The sequence below is a fragment of the Erinaceus europaeus genome, chromosome 10 (genome assembly GCF_950295315.1).
Source record: "Erinaceus europaeus chromosome 10, mEriEur2.1, whole genome shotgun sequence".
NCBI lineage: Eukaryota > Metazoa > Chordata > Mammalia > Eulipotyphla > Erinaceidae > Erinaceus > Erinaceus europaeus.
The window spans coordinates 28,740,076-28,759,276 of NC_080171.1; the positions used below are offsets into that span (position 1 = coordinate 28,740,076).

Below are 19,201 nucleotides of genomic sequence, written 5' to 3' on the forward strand. Positions count from 1 at the left end.
GCCTGTGGGGTCCCAAGTGCAGAGGGGGAGCCACACTCACATGGGCTCTAAGTGTGAGCTCCGTTTGCCCCAGGTATCATCGGGCTACAGCTCATCAACGGCAAGAATGAGTCTGCTCACATCAGCGACGCCGTGGGCGTAGTGGCCCAGGCAGTGCACGAACTGCTGGAGAAGGAGAACATCACTGACCCTCCGCGTGGCTGCGTGGGCAATACCAACATCTGGAAGACCGGGCCACTCTTCAAGAGGTGGGCGGGGCCCTTTTAAGTGGGCGGAGGTCCTCGAAGCCAGCGTAATTCTTGAGTGGGCGGGGCTCCAGAGATGGACGGGTGTTTCCTAGAAAGGAGCATCTCAAAGCAAGTGGGATTTTCGGGTGGGCTGGCATCCTTCGAAGTGGGCGTGGTCCCTGGAGTGGGCGTGGCTCTCGAAGGGGCCGTTGACTTCAGAGCTGGCGGGTCTCCCTTGAAATGGGCTCTGACTCTAAGGGTAGGTAGGTGGCATCTAGTGGATGGGGACTTCAGAAAAACGCAACTGCTTTTAGCAACCTGCGACCCACATCCTACAGATACCTGCCTGCTACCTCCTTTCCCCCACCGCCTGTCCACCACAATTTTTTTTTTATTGGATAGAAACAGCCAGAAATCGGGAGGGTAGGGTGGGGACCGGGGGCTCGAACCTAGGTCCTTGAGCATTCAAACATGTGCACTCAACCAGGTGTGCCACTACCGGCCCTCACCACAATCTCTATCTCCATTGTGATCATCATTCCGCACTGACACAGTAACTGGAATGCCAATGAAGTCATGGTTGCCTCTACTGCTCTCATCCCCCACTTTTTTTTTTTTTTAAGATTTGTTTAGGAGGTGGGGCAGTGATGAACCTGGTTGAGCGCGCATGTTACCATACACAAGGAAGGACCTGGGTTCAAGTCTTGGCTCTCCACTTGCAAGTGTAGCAGGTCTGCAGGTGTCTAGCTTTCTCCTTCTCCCCTTAATTTCTGTCTGTCCTATCCAATAAAAAAGGAAAGAATGGCTGCCAGGAGTGGTGAATTCATAATGCAAGCACCGAACATAGCCCCAGCTATAACCTCTGGTGGCAATAAAAAGAAGGAGGAGGAGAGAAGGAAAAAATTTATTTATGAGAGAGAAAGGAGAGAGAGAGAGAACCAGATTACCTCTCAGGTACATGCAATGCCAGGGATTGAACTCAGTACCTCATACTTAAAAGTCGAACACCTCATTCACTGTACTACCTCCTAGGCTGGTCTAACATCCACCCTAAATTAATTAGTTAATTAATTAATTGCAGCATATAAGAATGATCCCAGGCCCTCGTGTATGTGTCCATGTGCCATACTGGTGGACAATGTCCCTGGGCTTAATTTTTCATTCTGCAGACCTGTGTGTGAGCGCGCGCGTGCATGTGTGTGTGTGTTATTTATTTATTTATTTTCTTTTTTTTGTTACCAGGTTATTGCCAGTATATATATACATTTTGCCACCAGGGTTATTGCTAGGGCTCAGTGCAGCACCATGACTCCATTTCTCCTAGTGGCCATTCCTCCCCCATCCCTTTATTTTCTGTTGCTAAAGGGTGAGAGACAGAGACTGTAGAGCAAAAGAGGAGAGACACCTATAGTATTGCTCCACTGCTCATAAAACTCCCCACTGAAGGTGAAGACTGGGGCTTAAGCCCAGTTCCCCAAGCAGGGTACCATGTGTGTTCTACCAGATGACCACCATCTAGCTCCTTGTTTGTGTTTACTAATGGGAGGGAGGAGAGAGAAAGAATCAGAGCATTATCTGGTACTTATGATGAAGAGGATCGAACTCAGGACTTCATGCCTTTGAGCCCAAAGCTTTATCCACTGTGTCACCTTACAGGTCACACATTCTTTTTTTAAAATTTTTTAAATTATCTTTATTTATTGTTGGACAGAGATAAAAATTGAGAGGGAAGGGGAAGATAGAGAAGGAGAGAGACAGAGATACACTTGCAGCACTGCTTCACCAATCTCAAGGCTTTCCCCCAGCAAGTGGAGACCAGGGGCTCAAACTTGGATCCTTGTGCATTGTAACATGTGTGCTCAACCAGGTATACCACCACCACCCTAAAAATTCTTTAGTTGGGGAGTCCAGCGGTAGTGCAGTGGGTTAAGCACACATGGCACAAAGCACAAGGACCAGCACAAGGATCCCAGATCGAGCCCCCAACTCCCCACCTGTAGGGGAGTCTCTTCACAGGCGGTGAAGCAGGTCTGCAGATGTTTTTTTTTTTTTTTTTTTAATATTTATTTTATTTATTTATTCCCTTTTTGTTGCCCTTGTTGCTTTATTGTTGTAGTTATTATTGTTGTTGTCATTGTTGGATAGGACAGAGAGAAATGGAGAGAGGGAGGGGAAGACAGAGAGGAGGAGAGAAAGACAGACACCTGCAGACCTGCTTCACCGCCTGTGAAGCAACTCCCCTGCAGGTGGGGAGCCGGGGTTCGAACCGGGATCCTTATGCCGGGTCCTTGTGCTTTGCGCCACCTGTGCTTAACCCGCTGCGCTACAGCCCGACTCCCAGGTCTGCAGATGTTTATCTTTCTCTTCCCCCCTCTGTTTCCCCCTCCTCTCTCCATTTCTCTCTGTCCTACCTAACAACAACAACAACAATAATAACTACAACAACAATGAAAAACAACAAGGGCAACAAAAAGGGAAAATAAATATAAAAAAAAATATTTAGTTGTAGAAAGAAACACAGAGAAAAGAGAGAGAAAGAAGCAGCACACCCTTCCACCCTAATGGAGCTCTTCTGGTGCTAGTCATGGTAATCCATTGTGATGCCGGTGTTCAAACCAGAACCCCAGGTAGCGTAGTGAAAATACTCTACCTGGTCAGCTATCTCCTGGACTCTGCCCTTCTCCTCCTCCTTTTTTATTTAAATGTGTTTCTGGCTAATGGTGGTGTAAGGGATGAATTTGGGACATTGGAGCCTCAGGCATGAGAATTTCTTTGTATAACCACCACACTGTCTCCTCTGACCCACCCCAATTTTTCTGCTGTATGTTTTTTTATGAGAAGGAGTGGGGGGAGAGAAGAAAAAGAGATATATGCCAAAACACCACTCTACAATCCATGGAGTTCTACCTGCCTCTGTCTTCGTTGCATCTATATGGTACCAGGGATCAAAAACAAGATCTCATGTATGAAATATATACATTTTACCTGCTGAGTCACTTCCCTGGTTCTTGCCCCTGCCTTTTTTATTTTTCAAAAGAGTTAAATTAACATTAAAAAAAAAAACAGAGCATTGATCAGTTCTGGCTGGTGGTTTGGGGGATTGAACCTGAGACTTTGGAGCCTCAGGTAGGAGATAACCTACCTGCATAACCATTATGTTATCTACCCACACTCTCAACATTTTTTCTTTAATTTGATAGGACAGAAACTAATTGAGAGGGGAGGGGGGATATAGAGGGAGGAGGGTTGGGCTGTGATGTACCCATGTTGTTACCATACACAAGTGGGTTCGAACCCCCACTCTCTACCTGTAAGGAAGAAGCTTTATGAGAAGTGAAGTAGGTCTTTGGGTTTCTCATTGTCTCTCCTTCTCTATCTCCTCTTCCTCTCTTAAATTCTATCTGTCCTGTGGTCCAGGAGGTGGCACAGTGGATAAAGCATTGAATTCTCAACCATAAAGTCCCGAGTTTGATCCCTAGCAGCACATGTACCAGAGTGATGTCTGGTTCATTCTCTCCTCCTATCTTTCTCATGAATAAATAAATAAATTCTTTTAAAAAATTCTATCTGGGGAGTTGGGCAGTAGCACAGCGGGTTAATCGCACCTGGCACAAAGCGCAAGGACCGGCTTAAGAATCCTGGTTTGAGCTCTTGGCTCCCCACCTGCAGGGGAGTCGCTTCACAGGTGGTGAAGCAGATCTGCAGATGTCTATCTTTCTATCCCCCTCTCTGTCTTACTCTCCTCTCTCCTTTTCTCTCTGTCCTATCCAACAACGACGACATTTATAACAAGAATAATAGTTACTACAACAAGGGCAACAAAAGGGAATAAAAATATTTTTTAAATTCTATCTGTCCTATCTAATTCAAATATAAATAAATGAAAAAAGGTTCCAGGAGTGGTGGATTCATAGTACTGACACTGAGCCTCAGCAATAACCCTGGTGGTGACTAGAAAGAGAGAGAGAGATCCAGGAGGTGGTGCAGTGGACAAAGCACTGGATTCTCAAGCATGAGGTCCTGAGTTTGATCCCTGAAAGCACATGTACCAGAGTGATATCTGGTCCTTTCTTTCTCTTCTCCCATCTTTCTCATTAATAAATAAATAAAATATTTTAAGAGAGAGAGACCTGCAGTACTGCTCCTATATTCATAAAGTTTTCACCCTGCAGGTGGGGACTGGTGACTTGAACCTAGGTCCTTGTGCATACTAATGTGTGTACTCAAGCAGATATGCCACTGGCCAGCCCCCTCCCCGCCACACACCTTTTAAACATTGCATCCAACTCAGCCACCCAACTCCACTTCTCAGGGAAGCTTCTAACCCATAGGAAGAGACTCCTGCAGCAGGCAGGGAATGCGAGGCTCCAGAAACACAGGTCAGGGTGACACCTGTAGAGAGTTAGGGCTGACTGAGTTCCAGAGACCAAGTAACTGGCCCCCAGTGGAGCAAAGGTAACTCACAGCATCCTAAACACCATTCTACCTTGGGCTGGGCAGGCCCACCCATCACCAAACCTCACCATACACAGAGTAGTGTGTGCAGAGCTACTGTCCATGGTACTCACAGCAACAGCACACACAATTCATAAACAGGCAGCACATGTGCATGCGTGTTGTGGGTCCTCCCTCCTGGTTGGCATAGAAGGCAAGGTGCAGGCTGCTTGGATGGCTGGGAAGGAGTGTTCCTTAGCAGGCTAATCCTTGCTGCCCTTTCCAGGGTGCTGATGTCTTCCAAGTATGCAGATGGGGTCACTGGTCGTGTGGAGTTCAATGAGGATGGGGACCGGAAATTTGCCAATTACAGCATCATGAACCTGCAGAACCGCAAGCTGGTGCAAGTAGGCATCTACAACGGCACCCATGTAGGTGGGGGTCATGAGGGGGTGGGGGCTGGGGCCTTAGGGTCCTGGGGCCAAGACCCCTGCATGGCCACCCTCCATCTCATACTCCCACCCCCAGGTCATTCCCAACGACAGGAAGATTATCTGGCCAGGCGGGGAGACGGAGAAGCCTCGAGGGTACCAGATGTCCACCAGGTTGAAGGTGGGGTCTCCACCCAGACTCTTTCCAGGCTTTGGGCTCAGAGGAGGGGACAGTATGACCAGTGAAAGTGACTGAAGGAATGAGAATGTGCTATGGCACATGTCTGGCATCAGGATGGGCAGAAAAGGAGGAAGACAGGTGGAAGGTACAGCATAGGTTGCAGGGGGGTGGGGGAGATAGCATAATGGTTATGCAAAGAGACTTTCATGCCTAAGGCTCCAAAAATCCCAGGTTCAATCCCCCAGCACCACCATACCACCATAAGCCAGAGCTGAGCAGTGCTCTGGTAAAAAAAAAAAAAAAAAAAAAAAAAGCCTGCTGGGCTCTCTCCCAACCCAGCCCATGTAAGTCTGGGAAGCCAGATTCTGCTAGGGACTCCCCTGGGATAGGCTGATGGGGAACAGGAGGTACAGATAGGTGATCACTCTGTGGAATTCATCACATTCTGCTCTGAATCTAGTCCTGGAGATGTCACCTTCACCTTCCTCTAGGTCCCCTCAACCCCACTCTTGACAGTGTCCTGCCATGATTATTCCTTCTCCCTAGTATTCCTCATGGTGAGATCCCCTTCAGGACTGTTTCCTTACACCTGTAAGCATGCCTCGCTGGATGGCCCCATGCTCACATCCCTCTCCCTTGACCTGCCTCCTATCTGCTGCTATGAGCTTGTCCCTGAGCAACCCAGTCTTCCAGGCCCTCTGACACTTGCTCCCACATCACATTGATCCTGTGTCTTAGATCACCAAAGGCATGGACAGTCTGTACTGTGCCCCACAACCTTCTCGTATTACCCTTAGGTTCTCCTGTGAGCCCTGACTGTTTTGGGAGCCCACTGCCTAGGCCCATTTGTCAGCACTTCCCACACAATAGGCAGCATGGGGTTTCCCAAAGCCAACATGGCCTCTCCCTGCAGTTCTGAGCCCTCATGTTGACAAGGTTGAAAGTAATAGCCAAATACTGACAGCCAAGTTTCACAACATACTTCTGGCCTCAATGATTTTTCAAAGTATAAACATATATTGCATGTATAAAAGAAAACAATAATGAATTTTTAGAAAGCAAACAGATTCCTACAAGGAACCCCCCCCCCCAGTCTCTGGGGGAGGGACAAAAGCAAAAAAAAAAAAAAATGTTACCCTCCCAGTAAAAGTTTGGATCACCCATCCCTGCAGGCTCATGTACCCATGTCCAAAACAGAGGCTGCCGGGAGTCGGGCGATAGCGCAGCGGGTTAAGCACAGGTGGCGCAAAGCGCAAGGACTGGCATAAGAATCCCTGTTTGATGCCCGGCTCCCCACCTGCAGGGGAGTCGCTTCTTAAGCGGTGAAGCAGGTCTGCAGGTGTCTATCTTTCTCTCCCCCTCTCTGTCTTCCCCTCCTCTCTCCATTTCTCTGTCCTGTCCAACAACGATGATGTCAATAACAACAATAACTACAATAAAACAGCAAGGGCAACAAAGGGGAATAAATAAATAAATAAATATTTTAAAAAAGAGAAAAAAACAGGCTGTCTCTCACACAATCCCTGCCCACCTCTGCAGGCTTCACTCCAGCACCTCCAGTACCACCACGCCTCGCATGGGCCTGTGTTCAGTTCAGCCCCTTTTGCCCTACTGTCCCCCACTGCCAGACTGCAGCTCTCCAAAGAGCAGGGAGTACTCCCTTAGGAGTCTTACCCCCAAAGCCCCCAGGGTTGAGGAGGCAGGCTGTGGAAGAGATGAAGCATCAGTTGGGAAGAGGGAAGAAAGGAAGGCTGAGGAGGCCTCGAGCCACTGCCAGATGGGAAGACAGGATGGCCCATTTGGGTTTCGGATCCTGTGCAGATTCTGGGGGAGATATCAGTGTGTGTTTGGAGGCGGGGGGGGGGGGCGGGAGCGGGGGGGGGGGGGAGTAGCGCTCAAGGACAGCAGGAGCAGGATGCTGAGTTGAAGGCAAGGAGGAAGATGAACAGGGGTTCTGAGATGGGCAGAGGTGGAAGGGGTGACATTGGAAATGTAGAGGGACTCAAGGGTCACTCAAGGCTTCTCAGTCCAGCTTGGTTGTCCCTCATTGCCCTCTCTCCCAGATTGTGACGATCCATCAGGAGCCCTTCGTGTACGTGAAACCCACACTGAGCGACGGCACGTGCAAGGAGGAGTCCACGGTCAATGGCGACCCGGTCAAGAAGGTGATCTGCACTGGGCCCAATGACACATCACCCGGCAGCTGTGAGTGCAGGGCTGGCCTGGAATGGGGGCGGGGGTGCTGGGGGTGGTAGGGGGGCCCTGGTAGGGGCACAGCCCCGAACCCCCGGTTACCGCACATGTCCCGCCACCCAGCCCGACACACTGTACCCCAGTGCTGCTATGGCTTCTGCATCGACTTGCTTATCAAGCTGGCGCGTACCATGAACTTCACCTACGAGGTGCACCTGGTGGCGGATGGAAAGTTCGGCACTCAGGAGAGGGTAGGAGAGGCTCACTGTGAGGCCCCCACAGGGCGAGGACAGAGAGATGGTGGGCGGGGGCCTGCCAGTGGCTGATCCAATGATCTTTGAGGCCGGCGGGGCGATGTCTGCAGTGGGCGTGGTCTACTTAGGTGGGCGTGGTCAGCATGGGGGTCTGCGGTAGGCGAAGGGCTGGGTGAAGCCTGTCTTAGGCTTAGGCGTGGGGCCCAAGGTGTCTGCGCCTTCTCGCAGGTGAACAACAGCAATAAGAAGGAGTGGAACGGGATGATGGGGGAGCTGCTCAGCGGGCAAGCGGACATGATCGTAGCGCCACTGACTATCAACAATGAGCGCGCACAGTATATTGAGTTCTCCAAGCCTTTTAAGTACCAGGGTCTGACTATTCTGGTCAAGAAGGTGGGCAGGGGCATGACAGGGACGGGGGGTGGGGGCTCCCCGGGAGAATGCGAGCGGTGCTGACGGCCTGTCCACCTGCAGGAGATCCCCCGGAGCACGCTGGATTCGTTCATGCAGCCTTTCCAGAGCACGCTGTGGCTGCTGGTGGGGCTGTCCGTGCACGTGGTGGCCGTGATGCTGTACTTGCTGGACCGCTTCAGGTGAGAGCCGTTTGGGGGTCAGACTCCACCAGCAGGTTGGGCTGAATGGGCGGAGCCAGACGAGGGACGTGCCAGGCTGCCTCTCCCGCCCTCTCCCACCCGCACTCTGCACCCCATAGCCCCTTCGGCCGCTTCAAGGTGAACAGCGAAGAGGAAGAGGAGGACGCGCTGACCCTGTCTTCAGCCATGTGGTTCTCTTGGGGGGTCCTTCTGAACTCCGGCATCGGAGAAGGTGCGGTCAAATAGGGGCATCATGTTTACCCCAAACAACCTGCACTCCGGCCCCAGCTAACCACCCGCTGCCCCGCAGGTGCCCCCAGAAGTTTCTCTGCACGTATCTTGGGCATGGTGTGGGCCGGCTTTGCCATGATCATCGTGGCTTCTTACACCGCCAATCTGGCGGCCTTCCTGGTGTTAGACCGGCCAGAGGAGCGTATCACTGGCATCAACGACCCCAGGGTGAGGCCTGGTCCTGCTGGGGGGGGGGGAAGCTGGAGGTCGGAGTGAATTGGCCTGCATTAGGTTGAGAAGAAACCTGGAACCCCGCATTCTCACTCACAGCTAAGGAATCCCTCAGACAAGTTCATCTATGCGACAGTGAAGCAGAGCTCTGTGGACATCTACTTCCGGAGGCAGGTGGAGCTGAGCACCATGTACCGGCATATGGAGAAGCACAACTACGAGAGCGCAGCCGAGGCCATCCAAGCTGTGCGGGACAAGTAAGGGGCACTGCGTGGGGGTACCTGGTCGTGGGTGCCAGTGAGAGGTGTCAAGGGAGTGGTGGGGGCACCTGGCTGGAGGAGGTGGGGAGGGACATGTCCACCTATGCAAGATAAACTGACAGAGGGCCAGGAGATGGCTCACTTGGTACAGTGCACACTCTATCATGCTTAGAGGACCTGGGTTCAAATCCCTGGCCACTACATAGGAGCCTCATGCAAAGGGGAAGCTTCATTAACAGTGGGGGGTGGCTGTGTTATCTCTCCTCTCTGTATTTCTACTTCTCTGTCTCTCATGTGCTGTCTCAAAAAATAAAAAGAAGGGGCCAGGTGGTGGAGCACCTGATTAAGCGCACACACTATAGTGCTCTGGGACCTGGGTTCAGCCCCTGGTCCCCACCTGCAGGGGAAAGCTTCATGAATGGTGAAGTAGAGCTGCAGATGTCTCTCTGCCTCTTTATCTCCCCGCCTCTTTATTTCCCCCTCCCCTCTCAATTTCACTATCCGTTAATAAATAAATTTAAAGAATAGGCTCCAGGCAGTAGTGCAGCGGGCTAAGTGCACATGGCACGAAATGCAAGGACCAGTGTAAGGATCCCAGTTCGAACCCCCAGCTCCCCACCTGCAGGGGGGGTCACTTCATGAGCAGTGAAGCAGGTCTGCAGGTGTTTTTCTCCCCCTCTCTGTCCTCCCCTCCTCTGTCCATTTCTGTCTGTCCTATCCAACAACAACAACATCAGTTACAAGAACAATAATAACTACAACAGTGATAAAACAAAGGCAACAAAAGGGGGAAAATAGCCTCCAGGAGCAGTGGATCTGTAGTGCAGGCACTGAGCCCCAGTGATAACCCTGGAGCTAAAAAACAAAAATTATAAATAAATAAATAAATAAATAAATTTAAAGAATAAATGAAGGAGGTCGGGTGGTAACGCAGTGGGTTAAGCCATATGGTGCAGAGCACAAGGACCGGCGTAAGGATCCCGGTTCAAGCCCCTGGCTTCCCACCTTCAGAGAAGTGGTTTCACAGGCAATGAAGCAGGTTTGCAGGTGTCTATCTTTCTCTCCCCCTCTCTGTCTTCCCCTCCTCTCTCCATTTCTGTCTGTCCTATCCAACAATGAAGACATCAACAACAATAATAACAACAATAATAATAAAAAACAAGGGCAACAAAAGGGAAAATAAATAATAATTAAACATTTTTTTAAAGAAAGAAGAGGAAAAGTCTGCCAAGCGTGGTGTAATCTTGCAGCATGGAGCCCCCAGCTATTATCCTGGTAGCAAATAAACAAAATATAATAATAATAATAATAATAATAATAATAATGTCACAGTGTTTGGACAGGGCATGAGTCAGTCAGATAGGACAGGAAGATCTCCAGGACAGCAGAAAAACTGATGGAAGCTTCTGTGACCCTGCCCCTCCCCCAGCAAGCTTCATGCCTTCATCTGGGACTCAGCGGTGCTGGAGTTTGAGGCCTCACAGAAGTGTGACCTGGTGACTACAGGCGAACTGTTCTTCCGCTCGGGCTTTGGTATCGGCATGCGCAAGGACAGTCCCTGGAAACAGAATGTCTCCTTGTCCATCCTTAAGTGAGTGGGTCTCACCTCAGCTGCTTTCCCCCATGCTGGAGCCCTGACAAGGCCAGACCTATCACCCACATCCATACAAGGCTCCATCCACTTGGGTCAGGTTCCACCCAACAGACGTGTCCCTGTAGGACCTCCCTCCCCACGCACAGAGCCACAGTCCCTAATTCCTGCCCAGGTCTCATGAGAATGGCTTCATGGAAGACCTGGACAAGACTTGGGTTCGGTATCAAGAGTGTGACTCCCGAAGCAATGCCCCCGCCACCCTCACCTTTGAGAACATGGCAGGTAGGTGCCCCTACCCCCATCCCCTCAGCATCTCTTCTGGGTCTGGGTAGCCACAGCCTGGTCAGCCAATGGCTGAAGTGCTGGGCCCTAACCCCCAGGGGTCTTCATGCTGGTGGCTGGAGGCATCGTGGCAGGGATATTCCTGATCTTCATCGAAATTGCCTACAAGCGGCACAAGGATGCCCGACGGAAGCAAATGCAGCTGGCCTTTGCTGCAGTGAACGTGTGGAGGAAGAACCTGCAGGTAGGGTAGGACACCCTCTGAGGCCTGGTGCCCATGGCCCGGCCTGGCCCTGGCCCTCCATCCCATGGGCCGAAGCACTGGCTTTGGCGCCTGGGAGCCCGTGTGGGCAGGACTGGAGCTAGGAGCCACAGCCAGGGGCAGCGTTGGTGGGGTCCACCTGTGGGTGGCCTCCACTGCAAAACCGGGTCCAGGGAGGCCACGCACCCTGCTCCGAACCTCTGCCTGGCTCCTCTGTCTCCAGAGTCACCCGCCGGTGCCCATCCTATAGGAAGGCAAACTGAGGTAGGGTAAGACAGGGACCCTCTGGGGTGTAGCACGTGAGTTCAAGATGCATTCTGCACTCCACCGCCCCTCCTTGTACCTCTCCAGACACCCTTCCCTTCTGCCCTGCTGTGTCCTGTGCTCCATAACCCAGTCTGATGCTGGGAACCCCTAGGCCGCTCTATGGGAACTCGCTCCCATCAGGGAACTGACTACACCAGAAAGGTGGATGGTGGGGTCCATGCTGGCCACTGACTTGCACCTACAGTCCCTCTCTGGTGTGCTCCATCTCTTCTCTTTCTCTGGGTGCCTCCCCAGAGTCTGTGTCCTGGGATGAAGCTGGCGTTGTAGAGGGCAGCCATACAGGGGCAGTGTTGCCGGAGCCCCACTGCTCTCATCTGTCCACTCTTGCTCTTGGGACCTGGTCTCTGCTCTCACTGGTGGGCTCAGGGTCATTCTGGCCCTCAGTCCAGAGGCCAGGCTCCTGGCAGCTGCCTCCATCCACCTGTCACTCCAATTCCATCTCACCACCAGCCGTCAGCCCCCCTCCCACTCCCTCCTGGCCTTGTTGTGCCCCCTTGGGGCTCAGTATGGCTGGAAGGGGGCTCCTCCCCCTTGGGACACCTGTAAGCAGGGCCACCCAGGAGCCAGGCGGATCTCCTTGGAAGAGAGCCAGATGGGACCCCCGAGCACAGCCCCAGCGCAAACAAGGTCAGGCTGGAGACCAGGCAGGAGCAGAGGCCACCTGCACATGTCCTGATGTCAGTCCGTCCATCCAATACAGGCAGCAGGCAGAATCAAGGGCCCAAGTGGCCGGCCAGGCCGGGCAGCGGCCCCCAAAGAGCAGGCGAGGGCAGGTGTGACCCCACGCTTAGCGTCTAATCACTTATACATATTCATTTTAGGATAGAAAGAGTGGTAGAGCAGAGCCCGACCCTAAAAAGAAAGCCACATTTAGGGCTATCACCTCCACCCTGGCTTCCAGCTTCAAGAGACGTAGGTCCTCCAAAGACACGGTAAGGGGAAGACGCCCAGTCCCCGTCTCCCACTCTTCTCTCGCCCACCCTCCGTGTCTGTGTCCCGTGCATCAGGCGTCCTCCTCCCGCACCATCCCACCCTCCGACCACTGTGGCCATCTCTATTCGCCAGCACACAAGGGCTTCTCTTCAAATCTCTGGGCCTTTCGGTCCTTTCTCCTGCTGGCCCTGGCGGCCTTCCCCATGTGTCTGCATCAGTCTGCCCCACGCCATGATGCCACGCGCCATCTGGAAGCTGTCATGTGTTGGTCAGCCTCACCACCTGGGGGCCATGCCCAGGACCCCCAGAACTCAGAGCCGTCCTGTCCTGGGCGTCTCTCATCAGGAGGCCACCTACCTCTGTTATATCCGTCACTCAGCCTCCCTGGAGGAGCCTCCCCTCCCCTGCAATGACCACAAAGGGTGGCTGTAATGTCCCATCCGTCCGTCTGTCTGGCCGCCAGCCCCGCCCCCAGACACCTGTCTCACGTGTCTCACCAGAGCCATGCCTGTTACACCCCCTCCATGTGGTCTCTGTGTGGGCCGGGTCTGGGGGCCGGGCCTGGCTCCATCTTGGTGGACAGCTGGGGCCCAAAGTTGGAACAGGCCCCTGGCCACCTGGGGACTGTCAGCTGGGGGATGGGGTGGAACCAGAGGGGGTGTGTCCCACCCCAAGCTGAACTGGGGCCCTGTGGGAGGTGGGCCAACAGCCCCCAGGGAGGCCTGAGAATAAGTGGGGTGGCCTTGGAAGCTGTGGGCTTTGCAGCCTTGGATACCAAGGCAACCAGACAGGGGAGGCCTCCATGGAGAGCAGTACCCCAGCTCCTAACCCCAGCCAGGTCCCAAAAGCCACTGTCAATACCAGGCCTTCTGCCAGAACCCCTCCCTCCACCCACCCTTCCACCTTGGGCTGCTTGCCTCCACATGGATATCTACACTTCAGACCAAAGCCCCCCATGCAGACTTAGTGCCTCCCAGAGAATTAGCACAGACCTTGATCCAGAAGCCCCCCAATTCAGAAGCTGCCTCACTCTGCAGGGGCTCATGCTCCAAAGCGACAACAGGGTTGCAGCCTGTCTCCCCCTGTGTTTGGGGTCAAGACACAGGCAGGAGAGTCCAGGGCAAACCCACCTACCTAAATGATGCCCCCAAAAGGGCATGAGAGCTGGTCACTCAATTTCCTGCAAAGGAAGCTGCCACAGGAGGACAGGTGGAGACAGAGGGCCCGGAGCTGGTAGTACAGTCCTGGATCACTGAGTCAGGGGTCCTGCCAGAAATGTGGGAAGAGGAGGGTGGGCATTGGATCTGAGAGGAGCAGGGGAAAAGCAAGGAGCATGGGGGTGGGGGGGTGGGGAGAGAGAAGCAGACAGCTAAAAGGGGAGCTCAAAATCCATACAGGTGATGGGACCCTTTCTGAATCCTCTGCACCCTGGCCGCAGCAGACACGCATACCCCTTAGCTGGTCGGGATGTGGCAAGAGCCCCTCACCATACCTTTCTGGGGACACAACCCTAGGAGACTCCTTGCCCAAGCCTCCCTGGGCACCAGGGACCATTCCCCAGGTCAGCCTTGGTAGTATCTGGGGCTGACCCTACCTGTTAGGGTGACTGGGGACACTGCCAGCTGGAAGGGGGGTGGTGGGGGGAAGGGCAGCCCAGCTCCCACCCTGATTTGGGCTGGATGCCTGCCTGCTCAGAGGGAGGTCTGGGTGGGGGGCTTTGTTGGGAGGGTGGGGTTGGTCCAGCTGCTGAGAGCCTCTGCCCCTGTCCTGTGGCCAGTCTGGGCCAGGGTGGCACTGGGCACTCAGGGCTGGGGTCCCTGGCGGCCGGCGGGGCCAGCGGGTATTGATTGTTGGTTCTTATTTATAGAGCACCGGGGGTGGACGCGGCGCTTTGCAAAACCAAAAAGACACGGTGCTGCCGCGACGCGCTATTGAGAGGGAGGAGGGCCAGCTGCAGATGTGTGCCCGTCATAGGGAGAGCTGAGACGCCCTGCCCGCCCTCCTCTGCCCCCCTCCCCCGCAGACAGACAGACAGACGGACGGGACAGCGGCCTGGCCCACGCAGAGTCCCGGAGCACCATGGGGTCAGGGGGAGGAGCGCCCCCCAGCCTCCCCCAGGCTGCGCCCGCACACCCGCCGGCCGGCTGGCTGGCCGGTCCACCAGTCCTGGCCCTGCGCGTGCCCCCGAGCATCGGGGTTAACGGGCTGCCTTGTCTGTGTATTTCTATTTTGCAGCAGTATCATCCCACTGATATCACGGGCCCGCTCAACCTCTCAGATCCCTCGGTCAGCACCGTGGTATGAGGCCCCCGGAGGCGCCCACCTGCCCAGTTAGCCCGGCCAAGGACACTGATGGGTCCTGCTGCTCGGGAAGGCCTGAGGGAAGCCCACCCGCCCCAGAGACTGCCCACCCTGGGCCTCCCATCCATCCGTCCGCTGGCTGCCTGGCGGGCAGCCCCTGCTGGACTGAGGCGCTGACCAGAGCGGCTGCAGATGGACCAGAGCTGAGCTGGCTGGGCAGGGCTGCAGGCGCTCCGGCAGAGGCAGGGCCCTGGGGGCTCTGAGCAGTGGGGAGTAGGGGCATATCAGGCCCCAAGCTGAGGGGCTCAGCGAAAACTGAAGCCCCGACCACCCCCAGCAGTGACCAGCACCACAGTGAGGGCCCACGGCCCCAGCTGGCTGGGTCTCCCCTCTTCCAGCTACTCCGCAGCCTCAGCTACCCCCCTATGTTGGCTCCCCCACGCCCTTCTCCCACCTGACCCCACCACGAGCTGGCCCTGCCTGTCCTTCAAGCAGACTCTGGGCCCTAGCTGGCAGTTGCCTCCTGGGGCGTCCTGCCTCCGACCGACCTTGACTCAGTGGGCAGAGCGTGCGGCCCGGGGCAGGGCTCCCCTAAATGCTGGCTCGGGACGTCAGCACTTTCCGCCCGCTCCACTTTCCGGGTGCGACCTGCCCGCCGCCATGTACAGGCCCAGTTTCCCGTGTCTGAGCGCGTGCCTTCCCCGAGTGGCCGGTGTGTCCCGTGCTGCCCCTCCGCCCGCGGCCGGGGCGCGCCGCTCCCCGACCGGTGTGTGCAGTGGTGATGCTTAAAGGAATGTCGTGAACGTTTCGTCTGTGTCACTTGTTCGACTACAGGGAGGAACATGAAGGGGCAGCAGGGCGGGGAAGGTCGGAGGCCAGCGCGCCGGCTCAAGTTCGGGCACAGGCGGCGACTCTCCCGAGGTCCGCGGGCGATGCCGGGGCAGATCCGGGGTCCGGAGGTCTCCTCGGGGGGCGGCGGGCAGCGGAGCGGCGGCGGCGGCGGGCACGCCAGGCGGCGAGCACGGAGCCCAGAGCCAGGCAGGCGGCCAGGCTGGCGAGGAAGGAGACGGGCCCAAGCGAGCAGATCACCACCAGGTCGCGGGCGGCGAGCGGCTGCGTGCAGTGACTAAAGGCGGAGTCGGGGAAGGCAGCCAGGGGGCTGAGCGTCAAGCGACCTGGCGACACGCAGAGCAGCGCCTCGGTTTCTGCGGGACACGGGCGCGGGTTAGGCGGCGGCAGTAGAGACCGCGCGCGCCCGATCCCGCCGGCCTGCCCGCGTCCCGAGGGTTCACCTGGCGCGGGCCGCGGGTGCCTGCGCAGCCAGGCGCACAGGGGGCGCAGCGCGCACCCGCAGGCCCAGGGGTTGCCGCGCAGACCGAGCGCGCCTAGCGCGGGCAGGTCGGCCAGCACGCCGGGCGCCAGCTCCGACAACTCGTTGTTCTGCAGACTGAGCGCGCGCAGCAGCGGGAGCGCCCCCAGTGTCGCGGGCTCCAGGCGCGCCAGCCTGTTGTCTGCGAGCGAGAGGTTTCGCAGCGCGCGCAGCTGCGCGAAGGTGCCAGGCGCCAGCGCCTCCAGCTGGTTGGCGCCAAGGTCGAGACACTGCAGTGCCGACAGCCCCCAGAAGGCCCGCGCGTGCACCCAGCGCAGCCCGTTCTCACGCAGATCCAGGCGCAGCAGCGCGCCCGCGCCCACGAAAGCACCGGGCGGCAGCGCGCGCACGCGGTTGTGGTCCAGCAGCAGCCTGCGCACGTGCCAACTCAAGCCCGCGGGCACGACGGGCAGCGCGCGCCCTGAGCAGTTGGCCTGGCCGCCCGCCGTGCACGCGCACGCCTCGGGGCAGCCCTGGGCGCCCGGCGTTCCCGAGGGGGCGGACGCGGTGGGAGCCTGGGCCCGCACAGGCAGCGGGCACAGGAGCAACAGCAGCAGGGGCGGCGTTAGCCGCGAGAGAAAGAAAAGGCACCGCATGAGGGCAGCGGCAAGACCCCCCTGGAAGACCTGTGTCCTACACGGCTCCGAGCCTGCCTGTCTCTGCGGCATTCGCACAAATATTAACTCTCCGGCTCAGTTCCGGCCCCACTGCTGGTCCCGCGCCCAGGGCGGGGGCCGGGCGCGGAGCCAGCTCAGGGTGCTGCCAGCCACCGGTCCTAGAGCTCCAGGTTCCTCTTGGCTCTGAATCACCGGTGGCATTGAGAAGACACCCACCCTACCCCCACCTCACCTCACACTCTACCAAGACCGGAGGAGCTGGACCTAGCATCCCTGCACCCAATAACTCAGTGATGCCATATAGATAAATGGCCACAGCTCCTCTCGCAAACATCGCTGTCATCTTAGGCTCAGCAAAGTGACACATACACAGACACACTGGCCACCATGTAGTGACAGTTCCCTCTGTCTTTGGGTGATGGATGATCCAGGCTACAGACTATGTATGGGTGCCCCTGGGACAGAGCAGGCAGAGTAGTCTGCTGTGTCCTCTAAGGGTAACTCAAGGTGAAATAGAGGCGTGGTTGTCAAATCGGTTTCCTCTGGAATCTCCTCCATTTCAGGGGAGTGGCAGTGGGACAGGCAGGGCCCAGAACAAAGACAGAGTGTCCTCCAGCACAGCAGCAGTTGGACCAAGGTCAGAAAGGAGACACACACATACCATACAGTGGCTTCCTCCCTAGGAGTGTGGACAGCAGGCTTCTGTTGTGCAGATCCAGGGCCTGGCAGGCTCCCCCAGCCCTTGATGCTGCTGGCAGAGAGGACCTCGCAGAACCACTAAATAGTATTTAATCCAACCCCCCCCTCCCATTGCCCAAAGCCCTACTGAGGTGGTGGTGGTGGTGGAGGTGGAGGTGGGGGCGGCAGGTCACTCGACACCTCAGAGGTAGCCATGGATTCTGTGGTCATCAGGTCTTGCTCTTCCACGGATGGCATCTCAGACACTTCCAGCTCGGGGTCCATGAGATGGGACTCCACTTGCACAGTGGGCAGGTCTGTGTGATCTTCCTGGACCCCAAAGTTGCCCTCCATCCTGCAGACGCAGGTGAGTCAGGCTGTGCCTAGGTGGGAGCCCCAGCTCACTCCCTGTGAACCACACTTCCCAGGCAGGGCCATCCTGTAGGCACTCACCTGTTCTGGTTTGGAGAGCACGGTTCACTGTAGGGAACAAAGGTGGGTGTGACTCTGAGAACAGTGGGCTGGCTGCTTGGGGCTCAGAAGTGTTCTCCACCTGCTCCCAGTCCACACTTTGGAAGTCTGGTGACACCCACCCCCCACACCACTCCCAAGTGGTTCCTTTCCTGGCAGGATAGCATGGCCAGAGCGGGAAGTGTGGCCTCATGGTCCTCACCCACCTCCCTGGGCCCAGGGCTCACACACCCCTTGGCTTGAAAGATGCCAACTGTCACGATGACAAGGGCACAGAAGCAGCTGGCACTGATGCCTGCCAGCACCACGATCAGGGCAATGAGAGCCTCATGGCTGAGGCCGAGGTTGCAGTCACAGTTGGTTCCAGCTGCAGAGACAAGCCCAGGCAGCCGAGGAGCTGATGTCACCTACTGGTGAGGAGCCCCAGGCTCACCCCCATCCCAGAAGCCACCAGAAGGACAGGGGTGTGCCTGGCCAGCCTGGACCAGGGAAGCTCCCTGACCCGGGTAAGGCTTGGGGGCAGGAGTAGGCACCTGCAGCAGGAAGGAGCGAAAGGGAAAGACATATCAGGCCAAGGGGACTCCCAAGCAGGCAGGAGTCCAGCTGGGAACAGGGAGCCATGTCCAGCCCCCAGGCCCATGCACACCTGTGGACGGAACTTGTTGGAAGGTGCTGACCTCACAGTAGGGCTGTAACGCAGGGAGGGTGAGAGTGTGGGGGCAGGGCCTGTTTCACTTGTTGGTGGATACAGATTCAAGGAGTCTCAGGCAGATGGAGTAGGCAGGAAGACAGAGGAGAGGGTGGGCTGCTAATCTTGGGGGAACTCACATGTGTTGCCCTGGGGGAGCTCCATGGCAGGCATCCCAGGCTTAATTTCTCTCTTTCTTTCTTTTTTTTTTTTTAGTAAAGAATTTATTTATTCATGAGAAAGATAGGAGAGAAAGAACCAGACATCACTCTGGTGCATGTGCTGCCGGGGATCAAACTCAGGACCTCTTGGTTAAGAATCCAATGCTTTATCCACTGTGCCACCTCCCAGACCACACCCAGGCTTAATTTCTTTTTTATTGATTTTATTTTTTTAATTATGGTAGTGCGGGGGGGGGGATTGAACATGGGACTTTGGAGCATCAGGCATGAGAGTCTGTTTGCATCTACCCTCCACCCCCAGGCTTAATTTCTTCTCAGTAGCTCAGAGCTACTGGTGTCATGGAAATCCAAGTGTGAGTCTCAGGCCCTGCTTACTGTCACCTTGCTGTGACTCATGCCTTCCCCCCAAGACAGGAACATGGACAGAACCTCATACTGGTCATTTCAACCTCTAGGAGGACC

The 19,201-nt window shown here is 55.8% G+C and overlaps 3 protein-coding genes across 11 annotated transcripts in view; 1 reads left to right on the plus strand and 2 right to left on the minus strand.

Moving 5' to 3' along the window:
- The window catches only part of GRIN1 (glutamate ionotropic receptor NMDA type subunit 1), a 36,788-nt gene extending 21,251 nt beyond the window's left edge, over positions 1–15,537 (plus strand). For 2 of the 9 annotated variants that reach the window (XM_007521481.3, XM_007521484.3), the window contains 15 exons: positions 74–248; positions 4,948–5,092; positions 5,190–5,273; positions 7,337–7,478; positions 7,590–7,717; positions 7,949–8,113; positions 8,195–8,313; positions 8,433–8,545; positions 8,624–8,772; positions 8,875–9,032; positions 10,465–10,626; positions 10,802–10,911; positions 11,010–11,155; positions 12,322–12,432; positions 14,301–15,537. In XM_007521481.3, the coding sequence (XP_007521543.1) occupies positions 74–248; positions 4,948–5,092; positions 5,190–5,273; positions 7,337–7,478; positions 7,590–7,717; positions 7,949–8,113; positions 8,195–8,313; positions 8,433–8,545; positions 8,624–8,772; positions 8,875–9,032; positions 10,465–10,626; positions 10,802–10,911; positions 11,010–11,155; positions 12,322–12,432; positions 14,301–14,417 (2,024 nt within the window). In that variant the 3' untranslated portion in view covers positions 14,418–15,537. The remainder of the gene's footprint in view (positions 1–73; positions 249–4,947; positions 5,093–5,189; positions 5,274–7,336; positions 7,479–7,589; positions 7,718–7,948; positions 8,114–8,194; positions 8,314–8,432; positions 8,546–8,623; positions 8,773–8,874; positions 9,033–10,464; positions 10,627–10,801; positions 10,912–11,009; positions 11,156–12,321; positions 12,433–14,300) is intronic. The other 7 variants (XM_007521482.3, XM_007521485.3, XM_016187460.2 and 4 more) reach the window with 4 other exon arrangements.
- A 7-nt stretch (positions 15,538–15,544) lies between these two features.
- Positions 15,545–17,029, minus strand: LRRC26 (leucine rich repeat containing 26). Its single transcript, XM_007521554.3, has 2 exons — positions 16,027–17,029; positions 15,545–15,939 (listed from the first exon to the last, which is right to left on the minus strand). The coding sequence occupies exons 1-2, from the start codon at positions 16,769–16,771 to the stop codon at positions 15,623–15,625; spliced, it is 1,062 nt and encodes a 353-aa protein (XP_007521616.3). The 5' UTR covers positions 16,772–17,029; the 3' UTR covers positions 15,545–15,622.
- Positions 17,030–17,110: 81 nt separating this feature from the next.
- Positions 17,111–18,490, minus strand: TMEM210 (transmembrane protein 210). Its single transcript, XM_060199426.1, has 4 exons — positions 18,403–18,490; positions 18,101–18,236; positions 17,852–17,878; positions 17,111–17,753 (listed from the first exon to the last, which is right to left on the minus strand). Exons 1-4 carry the CDS (start codon positions 18,488–18,490, stop codon positions 17,543–17,545), a joined length of 462 nt encoding a protein of 153 aa, XP_060055409.1. The 3' UTR covers positions 17,111–17,542.
- Between the last annotated feature and the right edge of the window lie 711 nt (positions 18,491–19,201).